At 39.7% G+C, this 21,728-nt stretch overlaps 2 protein-coding genes across 7 annotated transcripts in view; both read right to left on the bottom strand.

The window, feature by feature from the left end:
- TMEM86A (transmembrane protein 86A) overlaps nucleotides 1-21,728 on the bottom strand; it is a 526,280-nt gene that overhangs the window by 411,282 nt on the left and 93,270 nt on the right. The gene's annotated exons all lie outside the window — the stretch shown is intronic.
- KCNC1 (potassium voltage-gated channel subfamily C member 1) overlaps nucleotides 1-21,728 on the bottom strand; it is a 127,322-nt gene that overhangs the window by 12,827 nt on the left and 92,767 nt on the right. Inside the window, exons 3-4 of one of the 5 annotated variants that reach the window (XM_051622255.1) lie at nucleotides 10,200-10,388; nucleotides 6,067-8,232 (exon numbers count right to left, since the gene is read on the bottom strand). The exons of 1 other annotated variant lie outside the window; for it this stretch is intronic. In XM_051622255.1, coding sequence (XP_051478215.1) covers nucleotides 8,096-8,232; nucleotides 10,200-10,388 — 326 coding nt within the window. In that variant the 3' untranslated portion in view covers nucleotides 6,067-8,095. Of the gene's footprint in view, nucleotides 1-6,066; nucleotides 8,233-10,199; nucleotides 10,389-21,728 lie in introns of those variants that run through there. 3 more of the 5 variants (XM_051622257.1, XM_051622256.1, XM_051622254.1) reach the window with 3 other exon arrangements.

Genomic DNA, 21,728 nt, shown 5'->3' with positions numbered 1-21,728 from the left:
ATACGACGTTTTTTGAGTCATAAGACTTAAAGATGGGGTTGGAAAACAGATAGAGGAGGTCAGTTTTTTAATGTATAGGAAAGGTTACCATGGAAAAATATTTAAATGAATGGCAGTAGAGAGTCTGATGTAATCAGCTAACACATAGAGGAAAAGGAGGGCAGAGGAAGAAGACAGTTTTGTGATACAGGTCCTGAAGATGGAATAACCACACAGGGACTGCAGTATTCCAGCCTGCCAGTATGGTGGGAGTGAGGTGAGGGCCAAGATACTCTATCTCTTGGATGTTATTGTTCCCCATCTCCCATTGTTTATTAAGAATAATATGAATTATTGACCTGCAGTGTGTTTTCTTTCTCATTCATAGTACACTTTGAAATTTCCAGTTCTCTTCAGTTGAAACAACAACATCTGTCCTCACCTTCGTGTCAGAAATCTTTAGATCAGGCCTGTGACCTAGTCCAGTGCTGAATACTTGGTATTTATTCTATCAAATTCTATGAACTCTGGATCTGATTTAAAAAAGACTTAGGTAATTTTGAGACTTCCCCTTCCTTTTCTCCCATATTAGAAATCAAGATGGTGACAGATCTTTAACAAAAATTGCAATGTTATATTTTTACAAAAAAATCCTGTTTTCTCTTAGCAGTGGCCAGTCTTGTTCTGTTTCTTTTAGTTAGATATTTTCTTTAAAAAGGCTCTAGAATTTTTCATCAGTATTTGTGTTGTCCTTTTGGTATTTACTACTAGTTTATAGTTCAGAGCAGCTGAAAAATCTGAAAAGGAAAGAAGCAACAAAAATGCTGAGTAGGAAAACATGCCTTACTTCATAAAGTGTGAGAAGTGATGCCGTCTGTGGTAGAGAATCCTGTGAGGTTTTGATTGCACTTAAAAACATGCACAATAGAAAAGTGAAGCTTACACTCAATTAGCTGAAAACTCTAGCTGATGCAAAAATAGTTGGACATTTCAACTTTTGATGTATTGCTATCTTGATTTCTGTGCAAAAAAAAAAAAAAAGGTAATACATGCTTCTTTCTCTTCTATCTTTTGTGCTATTTTTAATTCCTGATAAATGTTGGTCTCAGATGTTTTGCTTCATGTTAGAAAGGATTATTTGGTAGTCTTGAATTAAAATGCTTCAGTTGTATGGAAATGGCCTTCTGTTGGATAAATGTCCCAAAAAAAGTAACTGGAAAGGTAGGTGTTTATTGTATGTGCCTTTGAAGTTAATTAGGAGAAACTGCTTGTGTAAATCCATTGCTATTTTGTAACCTACTCAGGGGCTGAAGGGGCTGAAGTAAGGCACATTCTGTAGCTCTTTGTGCATCTCCTTCAGATTCATCCATGAGTTGTCTTTGCATTCACCTGTTATTAATGCAAAGGCAGTTTTTACTCATTAATGCCCCTGCAGAACATGGAAAGAGAGTATGTGACTGAAGATACTCAGCAATGAAAATGGCCTCTGTGTTTGAATCATGACCTGGATGAACCACATGTTACCTTGTGGGAGTGTGAGGAAGCATAAATTTAGAGTACTGGGAGAACACATTTTTCATCTTGATTAAAAACAGGAAAAACAAAGTAATTACTCCTGAATAAAAGCTGACTGTGGAGATGATAATATTCAGAGGTGATGTTTATTTTGCAAAACTTCCTGAGATACTTTTATTTTGTGACATGTCAGATTTTGATTCATTTTCAGATAAGCCTTTGTGGGTTCGGTGGGAGCCAAGTTTAAGTCCAATTCCTCTTAATTATAATCTTTTTCATCTATTTCCAGGTTGCTTTGCCTATGGACCACCTTGTTGTTCAGATACAATGCAATCTTGCGGGGAGTTCTGTCTGCAGGTTTTAGGATCAAGACTTTGTCAGTGGAAACTGTAGAATTTCATTTCAGTACAATTCCAGTACTCCTGATCATTGTCATGTTTTCAGTGTATGTGAACCCTTTGCTATAAGATTCTGCATTTTTACCTTTTTTTATATTTAGAAATGGGGCCAAGAATTGGGAGATTTTTTATATTCTGACATGATTTTAGATTTTTGCTGCAATTGTCAAATTTAGCTTTTGTTTTGGTTCTGCTGATTCTAACAGATGAAAACATGTGGTACCTAAATTAGGGCAGCAGAAGAGCTGCCAGTCAGTCATGAAGATGGTCTGTCATTTTACCTATGTGAATGCTTAATAATTTTCCATAATAATTATCTGCTTTAAAATACAAAAGAAAAGGGATTCCTATCGGGGCATTGTGGTCTTCTGCAGACAAGGAAACATGGCATCTTTTAAAGAATGGAGAGATGCTTCTCTTCTCTGGTCCCTTAATTCTGAGTAGATAAATTATGATAACTAATCCTTTTTTTACCTCAGAACACTTAAAAAGAGGATAAATGTCACAGAAACAGAGGTACAAAACATGGAAACGCTCCAACCAAGGTAATCCAGCATCTCCACAGCAGAGCAAATAATAAAATTTCCATCTCCTGAGTCCCAGGCCAAGGCTCTACCTTCTAGGCTAGTGGTCCTTGATGTTTTTTTAGGTAAGCCTCACTGTTTCTACTTCCCTCTCTCCTTGCTCTTCTTCTCCCCCCTCCCCTGGCCCCGGTTGCTGTTTCCTCGTGTGCTTCCCTCCCTCCTACTTACATAACCCATTTTTCAGACCCATCCTGAGTCCTTCTCATTTCCCACCTCTTATGCTACTGCCATTTCTTCTTCAGCCACCCACTTGCACTGCCACCACCATCACAAAGCATGGCTCCTACTGAGCTTATTTGCTTAATCTCAAGCCACATGTCTCCTTTTTGAGCTGCTGTGACTCCTGGTCAGCAGCCTCTACATAGAATCATAGAATGGTTTGGGTTCAAAGGGACCTTAAAGATAATGTAGTTCCAATCCCCCTGCATGGTCAGGGACACCTTCCACTAGACCACATTGCTCAAAGCCCCATCCAGCCTTGTCTTGAACACTTCCAGGGATAGGGCATCCACAACTTCCCTGGGCAACCTGTGCCAGTGTCTCACCATCCTCATAGTAGAGAATTTCTTCCTAAGTCTAACCTAAATCTCCCCTCTTCCAGTTTAAAGCCACTACCCCTTGTCCTATCACTACAGGCCCTTGTGAAAAGCCCCTCCCCAGCTTTCCTTTAGGCCCCTTCAGGTACTGGAAGGCTGCTATAAGGTCTCCCCAGAGTCTTCTCCAGGCTGAACAACCCCAACTCTCTCAGCTTGTCTTCATAGGAGAGGTGCTCCAGCCCTTGGATCATCTTCCTGACCCTCCTCTGGACTTTCTCCAACAGCTCCATATCCATGTTGTCCTTGCTAAGACCTTTGAGCTCAAAAATATGACCTTAGACTGACACCTGAGCTAATACAACTACAGTACTTTACCTTTTGCTGACTAAGGAATCTCTAACCTGTGCTCTGTGAGGACTCGAGAAACCAATGGAAGACTTGGAGCACGTGGTCTTTAATATGTTTGGACCTATGTGTTTGCATAGAATTTTTAAAATGCTTTAAGTGAATGCTGAGGATTGAAAACTTGGCTTTTTTCAGCCTGAACTAGGGAATATATCTTTCCATGGGGGCAGGTTAATATGTTTAGTTTTAAAGCATTTGCTTTGTTGGATAAGAAAGTCAAGAGATGCAGTTCAGGAGGCATTTTCTAACTTGAAGTTTTATCTGATTTCAAATATTGTTCTTGACTACAATGAAGCATTTGTATTTCTCTAAGAGAGAAATCTTGCATCTACATTCCTAGATGAGTGCAGAGGCCTTGGGACTTCTGAACAGACAAGTATTTTATGCTTAAACTCAATTAACTGAGTGTCTTAAAAATAACCTGCATAATTTAAGCACATTTTCATGAAGTAGAGTTTGTGTTTGAGCTCAGTTGCTTCAAGTTGCTTCCAGAGTATATATGGAAAACAGAGAGGAAGCTGACATTTTTTTGGAACTATGGAACAATATGTGAAGTGGCAGGGTAATAACTGCACTCATTTTTTGTTCAGAGTATCTTTTTTGTAAGCAGCTCTGTGCTCAATTCCTTTCTGAATGTCCTTGCCTTAGCTCTCTTTGCTTTCTTCTGTATTTCAGTCTGCTCATTTGTTCTAGCAGCCATTTGTTTCAGTGATGTATTTTCTTTTTGGCCCTGAAGCTTTAAGGAGAGAGAAGGCAATTTATGTGAAAAATCACTTTATCCAGATTAATGACTACTACACTTGACTGTTATCACAGCGGCATTAGCTAGATTTTTTTTGTTGGAGTGAGAGAACAGAAGCCACTTCTCAGATCCTTGCTGTCTGGAATTGTAGTTGTGGAGGCAGTTTCATGCATCAGGTTGGTCCGGAAAAAAATAATTCCTTCATGCAGCCAGAGGAAATGCTGTATGTGTAGAAGGTGTGGCTGAGGTGTGCTTTTAATGTTAGCAAGTAATAAACCACCAACTGCCAGTTCATCTGGGTTCAGATGAAGGCCCGTCGTTGAATCTTCTAACTGAGGGTCCATTGCCAAAAGCTGAGTTTGCAGAGGAAGAAACCCGAGTGTTCATTTCCAGCAGGAAACAGGCAGAGTGTAACTGATCTACAGAACATGCTTCTGCTCTCATTTACGATGGTGCGAAGTCAGAAGTACTTGGTGGCATTAGTGTGTGCCTGAGGTCAGTATCTAGCCATGTGTATAGTTTTAATGCATTAATCAAGATATGTACCTCATGTGGTGGGAGTGGGCAGGCTTGGAGGAATTAATGTTTTAACCATAATACCCCAGGAAGAGCTCCTGAAAAGGCAGCTGGGATAATGCAGTAAGTTTCTCTTAGGATTCAGTGTCAGGATTTGGTACAGCATCTGAAATTTTCCAGTTGTCTCCCTGTTTCCCTGCCACTGTTGTGGAAGGGGAACTGCGGGGTCAGACAGACATTAAACTTCAGAGCATCTGCTGGAGGGCAGGGGATGAGGTGTGCTGTCTGTTTCTGAAGGGCTTACAGAAGTCACCCAAAAGACACGGTTACTGCAAATCAGAATAAGCTGAGAAGAGAATGTAAATAAAAATGGGACTGGCAGATGTAAAAAGTAGCACAGAACAATTGCCTTAGGGCACGTGTACCCAACCTGTTAGCTAAGGCTCACCTATATGCAAAGTGCAGTGGAGGGGGAAGACCTACATGGGATTTACAGAGCTGAATGGTAAGTATTCCTTATGGTAATGGAGAATTTGAGCAGCCTTCACACTGGACCCTTGTGTTAAATGGAAAATGGGGCAGATAAATCTATTTGTACATTCTTAATACGTTTTAATAGGAAAAGTTCTTCGTTAGGCAACTTTTGTATCCTGGATTAACCTGGATCTTACCTCTCGAGGTAAGAAATTGCCCATTTATCAGCTGAACAAAACAGCATAGAAACAGTGGGAGAAAAATAGTTCTTGGGAGAAAGGATAGTCAACTGAAGTAGAAACCAAGTACATAACGATACATCAAGGATTACAAAGAAATTTTCTTATGTACAAATCCAGATTATCAGCCTTCCTTCTAAAACACAGCTTGAGGTCTTCCTTGATTTTCCTTTTGGAATAGAGTTTTGTGAAGACAAAGTCCAGCTGCAGTTGTGGTTTTTTTTTTGTTTTGGTTTTTAATTTAGCACTTACCAGAGCCAAAAGTGTTTCTTCCAGGGTTTTTTGGGTTTAATGCTTACTTCCTCCAGACCATAGGGATACTATTCCTTTATGTTTCCATCCTCATAGCAGTCACGGATGCTGTTGCTTGTCAAGAAGGCTGCCAGCTCTTTTGAAGTCCCCCACATCCTTTCTTATAGAAGTACATTACCAAAAATGCTCAAGCAACTAGAATGCTGTTGACACGTAGTCCACAGTTGTAATTTGTAGGTTCCAAAATTAGATTTAATCCCATTATGTTTCTTGGTTCTTACTGCTGCATGTTTTGTGTGGAAATAGGGCGTGACTCGGACACCTGATCTCTTCCAGCGTTTCATATCAGGTGGGCTGCTGTGGCTGAGTGAAGAACAAATTAAGAAGGATGGGGCCCAAAGAAGTAAGAAAAACTTAATTCACTGAATCAGCTAAAAAGACAAACTTTTATTATTGTTGGAGGGGGAAAAGGAAGATACCTAGATAATTATAGCGTTTTTTTTTAATCTTCCCTTGTAAAATTACTATTGGTGTGAATTCTTTAGACATCAGTTGTATCAAGTGTTTGCAGGCTTCATTTATTATCTACTAACCAAAATTAGTATTGTAGAACCAAAGCAATACCAAGCTTTTTTTCCTACATTTCTGTTGAGAACACTGTATTTATTCAAGATTTTAGAAGCAAGTCTCTGGAAACCCCTGATCGCTTCAGAAAAGGATTCCCCTTTACACTATACAGCAGGCACTGAAACCATGATACAAAATTTATTTCATGCTAGAATTGTTTTGCATAACATTGTGCATGCATTTTACTCAGTACTAAATTGCATACAATGCTGTTGTCTTGTTTCTTAAACTTTGAGACCATTTATACTTGAGTATTTTCCTGATTTTGTACTATAAGTCCCAGTTTTAAAATAACACCTCTTTTGTTTAAAATTCATACTGATTACTTAATATGAACAATTTATGAAGGGTCTTTACGTTGGATCTATACATCAATAAAATACAACATAACCAGAGCTGGAAAATGAAATCTAGACCAGCTGTTACTGTCAGGTCCGAAGGAAGGTCCATGTGTCACAAGCATGCCAACAAAAACAGACAGGAAAAAGTTTTTTCTTATTTTTATACACTTCTAGTTGGATTAAAAGTTCTTGACTTCCATGTCGGTGTGATGAACTGTGAAGGCGTGGTCAATATGACCGATGACTGCCTGATTGCACTTTTTAAAACCATTACTCTGTATCTTGTATACAAAAAGAAGCGATCCATAGCAAAGAAATGTACAGTTTTATCATGTTTTACATTTTGGCTACAACAACGTATGTAAAAGTAAAGAGCTTTGAAAGAAAATATATAACTTTGCCTTTTTTTTTTTTCCTCCTCAATCATACATTTGCAGTGTTTCTTGGTTTTTGTTTGTTGTTTTTTTAATTTTCGTCTTCATGCAATTCATGCTATGGAACCAAAAAATGGATTAAAAAAGAAAAAAAAAAAAAAAAGGATCTTCTACAGTTTTGTTACATTTTGGCCGTAGAAAAAGCCTGCATCTCTAGTACAACTCCAGAACCACGAAGAGTCATCCATAAAACCTGCATGGAGCGAGTTAACTTTGTCCAAATGAGAAGGTCTTCTGTGCCTGCACAGTTCCACACAGATGTTTATTTAGCCATCAATGCATCAATGTTCATCTCCATCTTGCCTTGTCAGGTCACTCTGACTGCCTCTGTTGGCATATATTTAGCAATGACTGGACTTTCTTTGCAAAGATCTGCATGTAAAGAATACAATCAGTACTTGAGCTTCTTCCCTGTGCTTTTCACATCAAGCTCGGCATCTTAGTTTTAAAGGAAGGAGGAAAAGGTGAAATAGCTACATGCAGAGGCAGCCATATTCTTCTTCAACAGGATTTTTGTTTCCATGCAGTCAGCCAGACTGTGAGACCTCTCTACAGTGTGTCTGGGTATTGCTTTCAGCTTAAAATAGGCGCCCATGCAAAGTTTCATCCTACTGTGCTTGTTTCCTCAAACTCCTGCAGGGTTCCTATGGCTCAAAAATATCCTGAGAAAAGCAAAATCTTCCATCGTTGGCATGTTTCAGCATCGACTAAATGCCTAACCCATTCCATACAGAGCCAGTAGATCCACCATTAGCCAAAATAAGCATATACTAGCATGATGCACCAAGAAGGAAGCTCTCTGGTGCATCTACCCTTCACCCTATGTACTGATACCATGCATGTATGGCCCACCAGTACTACATCAATGCCTGCCTATTGTCAACTGAGTGCTATTTAAGAGTGTTGTCACCTAGCATCAGTAGTAACACCATTCCCAGCAGGTGCTACTGTGAGACATTGCATCTTCAGACTTAGTCACCTGGATTATATGCAACATAGCATAGGCTAATTGAAAATAAAGCTTTTTAGACCATTCTCTGCTACTGATCCATGCTACAAAATAGATGGGATGGGAGACCAAGAACGTCTCACTGGACTAGGAGAGCTGTAGGGCGCAGACACTGAGGATAATCCTATCGCTTTTCCACTTATGCCAGCTATGCTGTTAAGGCTCCGTGACATTTCGTAACCTTCATTTAAAAGAAAAATGCAAAGTACAGCATTGGATCAATGACAGAATGGACTAAGAATGAGGTCAACATTGTAGCCAGTTTGATAGCATCTGCATGCACGGACATGCCCAGAGTAGTATCGCTTGCAACATGACTCAGAAGGCCATTGAAGTACAGAACAAGTTTAAAAAATTATATATATATATATATTACAAAAAGAATAATAATTTTTCAAGGATGGTCAGGCTATATAATTGATCCTACAGGCAGCAACATGGTTGTACCCTAAAAAAAAAAGGCAGTGGGAGGGATTTTCTATGTTTCCATCCCTTCCACTTCATGCATTTTGACCTTCAGGCAAAATTAAGGTTTCTGGTATCTTTAGGGGTGGGAGGGGGGAAAAGGCAGCAATTTACTGTGTTGCTTGAGAGATACTACTCGTTTGTTTTCAGCATTAAAAAAAAAAACACAACAAAAAACCCCCAAAAAACCAAAATCGCATGCATTCCATTTCCCTCCCTTCCCCCACCCCCTTCTTTTTCAGACATGCACATAAACAGCTCAGCAAGTGTACAGAGAGTTGCAGAAACTATGGATGAAATTCTGTTGGAACAACAATTAAGATGCTCTCAACGTGTTTCAAACAGGCCAACAATATGCTGACGTATATTACTCTTTAGCCAACCAGCCTCTGTTTCATTCAGTAACGAGAGGCAGTTGCAGTGCATCGTGAAAACCATACATTCCTCATCCCAAAGGATGTGCCATTTGGAGTGTTCTCCTGATCCACTGGAACCACCCAAACTCGCCCAGGCTGAATGAACGTGGCCAATGCTTATCCAATACAGAATCAGGTAAAACGCTTTGCTACAAAGGTAAATTTTAGAGGATATACTTTCATATGAAAGTCTTGTGCTCCAACTATATCTTTGTTGATGATAAGCTTTAAACTTATAAATACATACACTATAACTGGCATTTACTATAACTATTGCCCATCATACAATGGCACATGGAAATGTTATACTCCATACTCAGTGTATGGTTACATCATACAATCTTTGCAGTTTGAAAATATTGACTATATCATATACTATATACAGTACACCAGTGATAAACACTGATTTGAAGAGAGAGATTTCCAATTTCCCATTCCTTACCAACTTTGATGCATATATATGTTACTCTAATTTTGATTTGTATGGTTTCCTCGTGTTAAATTATTTAAACAAAACAGCCTATTTTAAGAAGGGAAGGTTTTTTCTTTGATTTGACTTCTGTTGCTAAATAAATTATTCTGACCATTAGCAAACTGAAATGCGGTTACTTCTGAGAGATCTGTAGCTGTCAGAAGTCTGAGGAAGTAACTAGTGATGATTATTTATGAAAGGAAAGTGATTTTAGATGGATTAATTTCCAATTGTTAGACATGTGTGCTAACAGATATTCTTGTATGCTTCTCTTTCTCTGTTGAACTAAACAGCTATGAACATCCAGATAATTTGTTTTAGTGCTCTGTTAAGGTAGCTAAATAAGAGTTTAATCTTTATTAAGGATGTTTTACTTTTGTATTTTATCTTTTCTGTCTGCCACCTCCAAGCCCGTGCTCCTTAGAATCTGGTAAGATCTGTGAGCTTTTCCATGTGGCAAACCTTCCTTGCTATGAAATGTTAATTGGCCTCTCCTTGGAGGTTGGGCTAATTTAAAGACATTGTAGAGCATGCTCCACTAAAGCTTACTGCACCAGCTGGGGTGGAAGACTCAACTGCCTAGCATAGCTGCATGGGGTAGTTACAGCTCCTCAGGCTTTTCTTTCTGAAAGAAATAGGTTAGAAACTCCAAATGCAGACATCAGGTGGTGGTTTCCAGCCCAAACGTGCATCTCTACAGCAAGCGCACTATTGCGTGCTACAGCTACAGCTGACTTTCTCTTACGTATTTAAAACAGTTGCTAACTACATGGTTACAGGACCCCAGCTACATACCCTTTCTTATTCCTCCATCAGGCGGGCAGGGATATTCCCCGGTTGATAAGAGGAAGCAGGGTCCATATCTCTCCCGAGTGCCAGAGCGGGTAAAGGGCAGGCCCTCATCAGGCGTAATAGCCTGGTCTATGTGGGGACAGTCTTCGTTTGCCAGCGCCGCCTTGGCCACCTCACCATTCAGTTTCGAATCTTCAAACATATAAGCAGAAGGCTATTGAAACACTATGCACTGTTTATTAGAGTTCCAGCTGCAAATTAAGGGTTCACAGCTAAAGAGTTCTATAGCAACACTATAAAAGGTAGCACATCTGTCCTAGACACTGCGTTCATGTGCCCTGCACCGAAACAAAATAGTCTGTTAAGTGGGAGGAGAAACAAAACATGATTGCATTAGGTGTAACAGCAGCCACCTGTACTTCCACAGAGAGGGGCAGTTTCAGAAATGGGTGTGCACTGGTTCCTAGTCCTGTGAGCAGAAGACTGGGGTTAGAAATCAAGATTATGTTCTTGCATGACATTGGATGGTGCATGAATGACCTGCTTGTCATGAAGCCTCTGTCACTCAGAGCTTGGCAGAGGCAGTAGACTGTGAGTTGGTTTAGTATTTGAGTATATTCTGTTTGTGCTGATTGATATCTGTGTGCAATATTAATGAGGGGAAAATTTCTGCTCTGTCCCTCCCCGACATTTACCCAGATTGTTTTATAGCATTTCCAGTATCAGTCGTGCAGAATGGCTGTACATGGTTTAGACACACAGAGTACGTTATGTATGGAGATATGACAGCAGAAGGTGGATTTTAAAAATAGCAATCCATTTTCTGATGTTCTCTTCAAACACATACAGTATTTGCAATGCCAGCATGGGACACTACATATAAAAAACACTACAGCAGGCCAAGAATTTGGAAAACAGATAGAGGAAAATTTACTCTCGGCTGTAAATTATGAAAATAGGTTGTCAGATTTGCCCATTTTGCTCCACACATTCCCATGAGGATAGACTGAGAATAGTATGTTTTCTCTGTGTGACTTCCTTTACATTTATAAAACAATTTAAAGTGCTATTTAGTGTAGGATTTATTTTAGAATTTTAAAGTGCAAATTAGTGTATTGAGAATATACTCGAAATATGGCACAGCTCGATATGAGTACTTGGGTTGAAGGGAGGAGAAAACAGTCAAAATGTGCTTTCTGAAGTTTCACAAATGCTGAGATATGTTAACTGAGTGGTACTGTCAGCATCCTACACCTCGGTTGCACAATGCTTATTACCTAGACACTGTAAGGCAATGGGTGGTCCTGTAAGTCTTTAAGGAAAGACAAACTCAACAGATAAACAATTTCAGCGCCGCTTCCAGATGCACTCACTAGCTGGTTCTGAACGCTACATGATGCTGTATTTTGTTTTTCAATGGTTTTTAAGCCCAATGATAAAACAAGCTCAAAAGAAAAAAACACATTAGGTAGGGTTTGGAGATATGATTCTGATCCTCTGGTTTCAGATGGACAACATAGATGAGTAATAGGCAAAAGGCTGTTGAAGTTATGTTTGTTGCTTCGCACACACACACACGGATGTACATGACACATACTGTATATCTATCCATTCACCAGTAATTGCATTCAATGCCTTTTATTTAGATGTCACTGGTTTGTTACAACATAGTATTTTCTGCAGATCTCACCTCTGCCTCCTTTCTTCTCCATGCAGAATTAGCCAATTATTTCCTCAAAGAGGGAGGTAGTAACATTTTGGTTCGTGAGCAGTGAAATAATTAGGTCTCTCAATACATTTTACAAACTGGCAAAAGCTATAGGTGCATTTTAATACTTGCAGACACTAATTTAAATAGGATTCTAAAGTTTTAAAGTTGCACTGAGTTGTAATTCCTTTCTGTTCATGATACCCACTGCTATTTAACATGATACAAAAACCTGGCATGGCTGCCATAGTAACCACGACATTGAGGAAGTGAGCTGTTGATTTCAAAATCACTTAACTGTGTTTGGGGAGAGCTGCTGTCCTCATGGGGACGAGCAAAGAACTGGGCTTCTTCATCAGCCTCTGCTGCTACAATGGGATATCTCTAATCCTGAAATGAGGGAGGCAACTGTGGCAGCAGAATTTTGCATTGAAATCTCTGGGACTCCCACTGCTACACCTAGGCCTGGGTTTGCAAACTAAACTGTTAGTGATGGAGGGAGCACTGGTCCATTTCTGGAGCTCAAAGCACCTCTGAGCAGAGTGGTTGTGTCAGGTAGCTTGCTGGTAGCAGCCATTGGTCCTTTTAGGAGCAGCTTGCAGGCTCTGTTGTGCTTGAATTACAAGAAAATTGACCTTCTCCTGAATTAATTTTGAAATTGCATTACACATCCCTATGAACTTGAGCTGGAACTTGCTCTTACAGCTTCCTTAGGGTCCCTTAGCATTGGTGAATTTTTCTCTATACTTGCTGAAAATCCACAACGTTGTTATTTTATTTCTAGTCAATAGGAAGAGAAAATGGTAGCTGGAGATGTGGACAAATCACTGAAATGTCCTACTAATGTCCTTGAATAGTCCATGCATGGGCCATGCCTTAGAGATCACAATCTGGGTAGCAATGCTAAACTTCAATAACAATTTTGCTAAATATTTAGGAAACAGAAATTACTATTTCTATTTAATATTTCTGTATTTACTGTTTCAATAGACTATTGCTGGTCAGTGTAAGTAAGTGTTGAGCAGTTGTGTTCCAAACCACTATCTGCAGCATCTAAGTCTCTGAAGGTAGGACTCTGCAATCACATGATATTTAGTCTGTTATGGGAACACATAAAATATCACTGATGTGATGAGCCCATAGTTAGAAGTTCCCATTTTTTCATTAGCAGATCTACGTGCTGAACAATTTCAGGAATGAGGTCTAAAAATTAAATGAAATTATGTTATTTTAGGTTGATTTCTCAAGTTTCGATCTGCCTGCTTGCTTTTTCCAAGACTGACCTTGAGTTTGAGAGAACTCCAGATAAAGCAAAACTACTGAAACCATTACTCTTTGATAACTACTTCTAGGTGCTTAAAACTTCTAAGGCTTGATTCTGGCCTTTCCATCCATGCTAGCAGAATCTGAATTAGGCTTGTGCAACATTTTTTGTTCCTTAGATTCTGTTTCAAGAGGAAAAGTCAGTATTATAATCTCTCTTTTACAGATGGGTAAAAATACTGTGCAGTGCAGTGGCTTCCCCACTGCTATGTTAGAGGTTATTTACAAAATCTTCTGACTCTCAGCTTGGCACCTTATCTTCTTAATTGTCCTACCTGTGAATACCTAGTTAACTGCACCAGCTTTAAACGCTATCCTGCAGAGATTTGTTTCAGAGGCTAAAGAAAGTATTCAGCAAATCTCCCAGGTGAGTAGTTTGTTTCACAGCTACCTCATTTGCGTGGTTTCCTCTTTATGTTTTTTTCCTGTCCCATCTACCTCCATTTGCAGAAACATACTATTAAATGCCTTGCGCATTTCCAATCAAACACTGAATTTAAAGGGGGAGGGAATTCTGCAAAAAAAACCCAACAAAACAACTTAGGAGAACAGCTGGATTTTGCACTAGTGTACTCTGCTTATTGCAGAGAAGCACAGTCAAGGTTGCCCATGTATTTGCTGCGTGGCTCATCTCTTTTGTCACAGCAAATGGTTGCATACTGACATAGGGACTTTACCAGTGCTGCCAGTTTTGATTTTAAGCTAGTGTCTGGCACTGAATCTCCACCTATTTGAATTGCATCTTACATTCAGAGCATCAATGGACATAATTGTACACTATATTAATTGACCTTACTCTATCCTTGCAAATGTGGCACTGATGCAGAAGTGGTTTCTACACTGGGCAAGTCACCCCAGTTCTCTTCCCTTTAGCAAACACTGCCATTCTTCAAGAGCTGCCAAGAAACAAGTTCCTGGTCTACCCTTCCTACTTAAGATGTCTTCAGAAATTGTGTGTGTCAGGGACAGTCCCACCTCACACGGCTTCCTCTAGGTGTTGTAGCTGCTCCCCCTGCTGGTTTGTCTCCCAGAGCTGTGAAGCAGTCGCTCACCCCAAAGTCTGGACAAGTTGAAAGGCACTCTCAGGGTGGACCATTTTGAGTTCTTTCAGGATTGGAAATACAATGCCTTTCCCAGTCGTTATAGGAACTTCTGTAGGTTGTAATCACTTTGACACAAAGAGAGCTGAGAGAAGCTCCAGAAGTCATAGCATGGTATCCATGCATATTTACCTGTCAGTCATTATTATGGTTACATGAACCATGCCTGATTCTTTGACATTGTGCTAAAGAAGATAGAATCTTCTCAGCCCTAGATCAGAAACACAGCAATTAAGAGTCATAGTACTGTTTCCTTTGGTCACTCTAGGTCACTAGCAGTGTCTTCCAGAAGAACATGGGCTGTGTTCTTCTCAGCTCCCCTTGTTTAAGGATTAAAACAGACAAGGACAAACCTTGAGTACCTAAAACTTCCCTGAATAGCCATTTGCCATTTCACAAATACTTCAAGGTTCTGCAGGCCTGTTAAAAAGGGAGGGGTTGAAAAGCAGGAAGGAAAATTGCTTGAAAGATTAAGATCTTTCTATTGGAGAGACCTTTGACTAAAGTTACATTCCACACCACCACCTCATGTACCAACAGCTTTTCTGGATCTCAACTGTGCTCTTATAACCCTGATCCCAAACCTGGGATTTCCATTGTTATGGTCTGTGGATAGATCCACTCTTGACCAACTGAGAGTGTCCTTTGGTTCCCATTCAGACTTTAAGGGTCATTTTCATTTGCTTATTTTAAAGCCCTGTCACTAACCCTAACGTGCAGTAGCTGCCCGAAGTCTCTTATGAAGGATCTCCACGAGGTCCCTCACAGCAGAGACACTTAATCTAGCTGGATCCCTGAAGAAAGTAATGGCCATTGCATTAATTACTCATCTGTTTTTCAATCCTCTTGCACTTTTCTGGTGGTATAAAAGGATTGTTAATGTGGCAAACATTAGTTGTGCATTACTATGCTGGCAACAGGAAGCTCTCTTGGTATAATGGTTTTCCCTGGCTCTTGGGCTAGTGACAGACTGGTACAGGAGCAGAGGTGGTATGGCTAAGGTGATGGTGGAGAACTGTTGTGCTTTAGTTTTTCTTAGCTACAAGCATGTTAGCTGGAAGTAGAGCAACTGTGAAGCTGCTGTAGTTGCTGGTGGAGAAAAGAATTTCCCAGTTGTCTTTATTCTAGAGAAAATGAAAATATTTTACATTCTTTTTTGCAGCAACACCTTTGCCTGATACTTCTTGTGCTACACAAATGATTTTGATGAAGTTAAAAGTATGAAGCCAACTATTCAAAAACATTTACTCTGATTTGTGGAGGGGTTAAGAACTGCTCAGTGTCTGATAATATCCATTGACTATATATACCTAAATTTCTCTCTGAGCTGTTGCATGGAAAGGAAATATTTACAGTCCATTTCCCTACTCTCTGGAATCTCTTTAAATCAAATTTCACTCTTTCTGTTTTGTTGCCCGGATAGTATTTATTGTACATTAATATTCACTGGCAACTCAACATTTTCACCAGTATAAATCACTGTTTTTTACACTAGACTCCATCTAAACTATTCTGTGCTTCTTCACTAATTAAGAAAGGGGCAGAACATGATAGTGATCAGGAAGTAAAGGATCAGCAAAATGAGAAAAAGATGCTTTTCTTGATTTAGTACATGGCTAGAGTGATTTCTGAGTTAATGTATAATTTACTGAATTAAGAGTAAAATTAGCAACAGTAAATATTATGGTGTCCCTCTAGAAAATCATCAGAAATCTCTCTAAGCTACTTTTAATCATACTTTTAAAGTAGCATTTGGGGGTAATTGGGGGAGATTCTAATAAAATACTTTGCTCAGGACTTGATTCAGGAAAATAACAGTTATGTTTCTGTTCCAGGCCATCTTCAGCTACAGAAATCAATTTTTATGGGCTCCAGAGCCTCATGCAGGATTAAGAAATGTGGTTCCCATGGGTAGGGGCTCATTTTTGTTGTTGTTAAATCAGGTCCCTAGAGTGAAAGGGATATGACTATATTCAATTAGTAAAAGAATTATGGAGAAGATATATTAAACCACAGACAAAGGATGATGAAATGATGAAATTATGGCTTGGAGAGTATGGAAGGAAGAGAAGAACAGCATAGAAAATACGGGCTTAAAACTTTGAAAATGAGTAATGATGCATCAGCATGGGCTTCGCTGGTTTTCAAAATGGCAGTGAAAAAAATCTTAAATTGGTAGGTTTGGGAATTTTTTCTGCTGGTGAGTAATTAAAATTTATCTTTCCCATGAAGACTATCTGAAAAGAAAAAAAAGGGAAAAAAAAATGAAAGAAGGTAATTTAACTACATAATTCTACTGTCATACCAAGTACTTACTCTTTGCACTAATACCTTGCATCAGGTTTTGTGTCACAACCTCAGTGAAGTTACCTATAGTCTGTGACATTCCTTGTTCTTTTGCATTAAAGAACTGTATTGTAATCTCCTCGGCTGCCCAACATGGAGCTCAGGTTGATGGGAATTGGAGGAAAACTTCACAGAATAAAATGTGACAGTCTGTAACATACACAAGTTGCAAGCAACGTACAGTAGTAACAAGTAAATGTTAACAAACAGAGCGAAAGAGAGAGAAAAAGAGAGAGAAAATGTGAAGAACATGTAAAAGATTCCTACATAACAACTCAGTTTTAGTTACCCCAATATTCTAAGGCCATTAAAATAAAAATCTTTGTTAGTTCTAGGTATCTTTATTAAAGTTTCCTGATTTTTATATTGCTACATATTTTGAATGTTGCCATGAAGCTCATCTGAGTAGATATCACACTGATGGACTTTACACTGGCAAGAGAGCAGAATTTAGTATTCTATGTGAATATGCAGAATCCTTCTGACCCAACCTACCTCTTCAACATCTACTCACCACCGTGTTGACCTGGGTTCCTCCAGGAAGCCGTGTCCCCCAGTAAAGGCACTTCAGTGGCAGTGGTGACCGCCTTTCCCAGTACTAACTGGCCAACATAGTAATGTCACTCCCAGAGAATATCACCTTTGAGAGGTACTACTTCTTGAAGTGAGGTGACAATATGTTGGCTGCCTGCCTATTGGTACCACTAGAGGAAATACAGGAGTTCTAGTTAAGTAGACCAGGTGCTTCTTGCTATTATGAGTATTATTGGATATGTGCTTAATGTGGTGCTGACGACTGTTGCTGCTGGGAGTGCTGCATTGCAAAGAGCTCTGGAAGATCCTTCCTAGCTTTCTCCTGAAACTTCTGGGGTTTCACTTAATACCCATCCTGGACTTCTGAGAGTCTCGCTAATATCATAACCTGTAGGGTGAACTGGGTCCTTGACAGTTCAGGTAGAGTTTGGAGTCAGGTGAGTCATTCTACAATCATGTATTACTGCTCTGACTGAGGAATACAGTATGATGATCTGTACGGTATGGAAGGTGTCTGAGACATGGAGCATGGATGAATACTAAGAACAATGACAGCAGGAATGGTGGATTGCTTGTTATTTTGGCTTTGTGCTTATAATCAGACAAGTAGCCAAAAGGCTTGGAGAAAACTTCCAGCAAGTAGGAGAGTAAGAGAGATATAAGCAAGTGGACTAGGCACAGACGTGGGACCTCACACCCTAGACCCTTTTGACCCTGGCCTTTTGCAGTAGTGTGTATGTCCTCCTGTCTATCTAGTTCTACTGCAGCAGAGATGCAGTCCTCGCACAGAGATGCATTTTGTTGCATCTGTTCTGCAAATGCCAGTCATACTTAGTCCAGCAGAAGGGAGAGATGCCAGGAGTACCTCTTTCATATCCAAGGAGTGTGTTCTGCACTGGATGGCACGGGAGCTGCAGTCACAAGCACTGCCTGAGAAAGAAGATTTGCCATATGTACATCTGCCTTGTGCTGGAGGATTGGCACAGGTTGGTCTTATTTAGCTGGAATGCTTGTATCTGTGTTTTCCCATCAGTTGAAGTACTTTATGCTCATTAAGTTATTAAGGCATGAGAAGTCCGAAGATTTATTATTTAGTTCTGCAGGTTTTTTTCAGCTTAATGTGGTCCTGCCCCCCCTCCCACTCCTTCCTGGCTGCAGCCAGACCACAGGGGCTGTGTGTGGATGTGTGGAGATTTTGTGTTGTTTTGTTTTTGTTGTTTATTTGTTGTGGTTTTTTTTTTTTAACATCTCTCACAGTGCCAGATAAAAGTGGGAAATGCAAAGCACTGTGCCTGAATTCATAGCTCCTCTTTTTTGTTTTCAAATTACTCGGTATAGAGGATATTCTGTTTTACTCAAATCCTAGAGTAAACAAGCACTGTAGTACAAATGACACCCACCAGTTGTATCTCTACAGGAAATGACAGATCTATAACTGTACAAGAAAGTATTAAATTAGTTATAAATTTTCTGTTTTGCATGTGACCCACAGCTATGAGATCACAGAAATGGGGCAGGGAGCAAGGAATAGATCCAAATTGCTCCCACCTAACTGTAGGCTGAGGACCTTCAGTTAGAGCTACAGTCACCTAACATCAGTCATGGAGGAAGCCACCTCCAGGGGGCAATTCATATAATAAATGAGCAAACTACTCTCTGAGGCTGCCTGACTCTTCTTCCAGTATAAGGGGGACCTCAGGCAAATGCATCTTAAGTTAGATGAGAACTAAATGTTACTAATTTTATTTTGAGCTGTTACAATTTCTACACTAGATCTGGAGGACCCCATCTCCAGTGATATTAAGATGAGTTCATGACCTAATTTGCTACTTTGGAGTGATGGATTTTGGATTTTTAAAGGCTAAGAAGGCTAAGTATAGTGAGGAAAGAAAAAACATCTCCCTATTACCTTATCCACTATCTTTTTAGTATTTTTTCTGTTCAGCACTTTCAAATGTCAAATATTTTGAGCTGAAACAGACCTAAACTCTTAGAAGTTACATTGCTGTCCACTGTTCATCTTACAGAAAGGGTAAAAGGCTTTATGTCACTAAAATTAGGTGATTTTATTTATCTATTTATTTATTTATTTAATGTTCAATGGCATTTGATCAGAGCATTTTCTTCCCTGTGGATTCAAGACCACCACAATGACTATGTACCTATGGCTTTAACAATGCTTTGCTATCCATAAAAGCCACTGAAGTTCACAGACTACAGGGAAATGTTAGGCAGCATAATGAGCCTGTGACAAGAGCTGCCAAGAGTCCCTAGCTCCCACTGAGCATTGGCACTGCAGTTCCAGTGCTCAGCACACTTCTGACGTTAGAACTGGTGTGTTGCACAAGGAATACAGGTTATTTAGGTTATGGTGACAGAAGGGATGAAAAAATGAAGCCCTGAGAAATGAGCAGCTCCTTCAGAAAGCATGAGTGATAAAGCTGAATTGGGTAATTACACATTATTTCTTTAAAAGGAGATCAGCTCTCTCTCAGGAGGTTGCATTGAAAGAATAGACTGCTAATTCACAGCTTGTTCCAATTCATCTGACCATGGAATACACTGGAGTCACTATGACTATGTAGTTCTTTGTCAGTGATGGACTTGGATTGCTTTAACTAGTCAGACACAGGGATAGTTGAGGAGTGGATTACGGAAAATTGTTTTTTTGGGGCAGGAAAGTAAAACCTCAGAAGTTTTTCTGAAGCTAGACTGTATTACACAATACAGTAATGACACAGTTCCCCTCTCCTCTTAGGCACTTGAATTCTAAGAATATTTCTTCCATATTTTACAGCTATGCAATGAGTAAAGAATTTTGCCATCAGTACACTGTGAACAAGGCTGCACAATAAATTTGTATGAAAACATGGTATTCCTGGAGTGTAGCTTAAATGAAGCTGCATGCAGAGGGGATCAGAGAGGTGAGAAATTCTTATTTTTGTCATATTAAAGTCAATATAAACACTGTGTGTGCTGGTGTTGTGAATACATATATAAAACCAATATAAGATTGGGGTAGATCTCTGAACAAAACCAAAATAACCACCATCACCTGTGCTTAAATTTTATGGATGCATTTTTAAGACCATTCCTCCGTGGCACCAGACAGTGCTGTAGATATCAAATGAAGTTATTAATTCCATTCATACTTTAAATTTCTTCTACAGTGTTGGAAAATTACATCCTGTGCTTCATCCTGTGGCAGCTTTAAGATGTAACCATGCAGTCAACTTATCCTTCAGGTAACTACATAGCTTGCAGAAGAGAGGGCCTGAAGAGCTAGTAACACTTTCAAAACAAAACTGAGGGATTTCAAGATTTGTTTTGTGTGTTTTGAGGTTTTCTTACAAACCTGTACCTTAAAGTATTTCACTGTATGTACTGAGATAAATTATGTATACAAGTAGGACAATGTGTGGTTGGGGACCAAAATCACTTAAGTAGTTGAAACTGGCTTTTTCTGGTTTGCTTCTGTTTGAAGCAAATTTTGCTTTGCTTTTTTTCTATTTTGCTTTTGTCATGATACTGACTGTTAGGAATACTCAGAAGCCTTTAGATAAAAGGCACTGTGGCACAGCGGACTGTGGTTATGACTGATGCCTTTTTAGTTGTGTTCGACTATGGCTTTCCCTCAGACATTTCAAGTGATCCTACTCAATTAAGTTAATCCCCATGTCAAATGAAAAGACTGGAGATTACTTCCATTTTCTCTTTGCTGTCTACTTAGCCTGTTGGGTATTTGATTGTAATATAGTGGTTGTCACATCTAATACAATGGCAAAATGAAGCCCTGATCTTGAATTGGGCAAGTAAACAACAATTCAAATAAGTGAGGAGACACCTGATCTTCTCTTGCCTGAGATATCCCTGGGTCAGGGAGTTTTAGTCAAGTTGGTCAGGTGAGATCTGCTTTCTATCCTATACAGTGCTGTTCCTTCAGGCACTGTCTAAGCAGTATCTTGAGAATTTATCGCCACCAGGAACTTGAAGAAAATTTTGCTTATAGAAGAAATTTCTATATTCTTAATGCTGCTAATGAAGACCTGCCTGCAGCAGTAGCTCTGCCATCCTCTACCCTGGAGTGCATTTCCTCCCCTTCTGCTGCTTTCCCAGCCCCCCATTGATCAGGTCAGATAGGATGGAGAGCAGGAAGAGCAGCTGCAGAAAGGGGAGGCATGGTAGAATTGAACTCTTGACATTCTTTAGATCAAATTAAAATCAAGTGCTGTTATTTAAAGATACCCTCCTGCCAGGTGTAGATTAGCCCAGGACTGAGCCGCTGAGAGTTTTGGGCACAATTTAAAAATGTAATTCAAACCTACCAGAATTTAAATTCAAACCATCTTTGCTTTGCCTGCAAATGACCATCACATCATTGGGCAACAGCTGTGCAGCCTGTGGGCAAAGTTCTGCTGTTTGCATGTACATGCCAGGAACGTGCTCCTTAGCCTGAGAGGATCCTTGGCACTGGGATGTGACTGTGCAGAGCTCTCCGTAGAGCCCTCTGTGTGTGTGGGC

The sequence above is a fragment of the Apus apus genome, chromosome 5, assembly GCF_020740795.1.
Source record: "Apus apus isolate bApuApu2 chromosome 5, bApuApu2.pri.cur, whole genome shotgun sequence".
NCBI classification, from domain to species: domain Eukaryota; kingdom Metazoa; phylum Chordata; class Aves; order Apodiformes; family Apodidae; genus Apus; species Apus apus.
The sequence above is the reverse complement of the archived record's forward strand: the minus strand, read 5'-3'. Positions and strand labels throughout refer to the sequence as shown.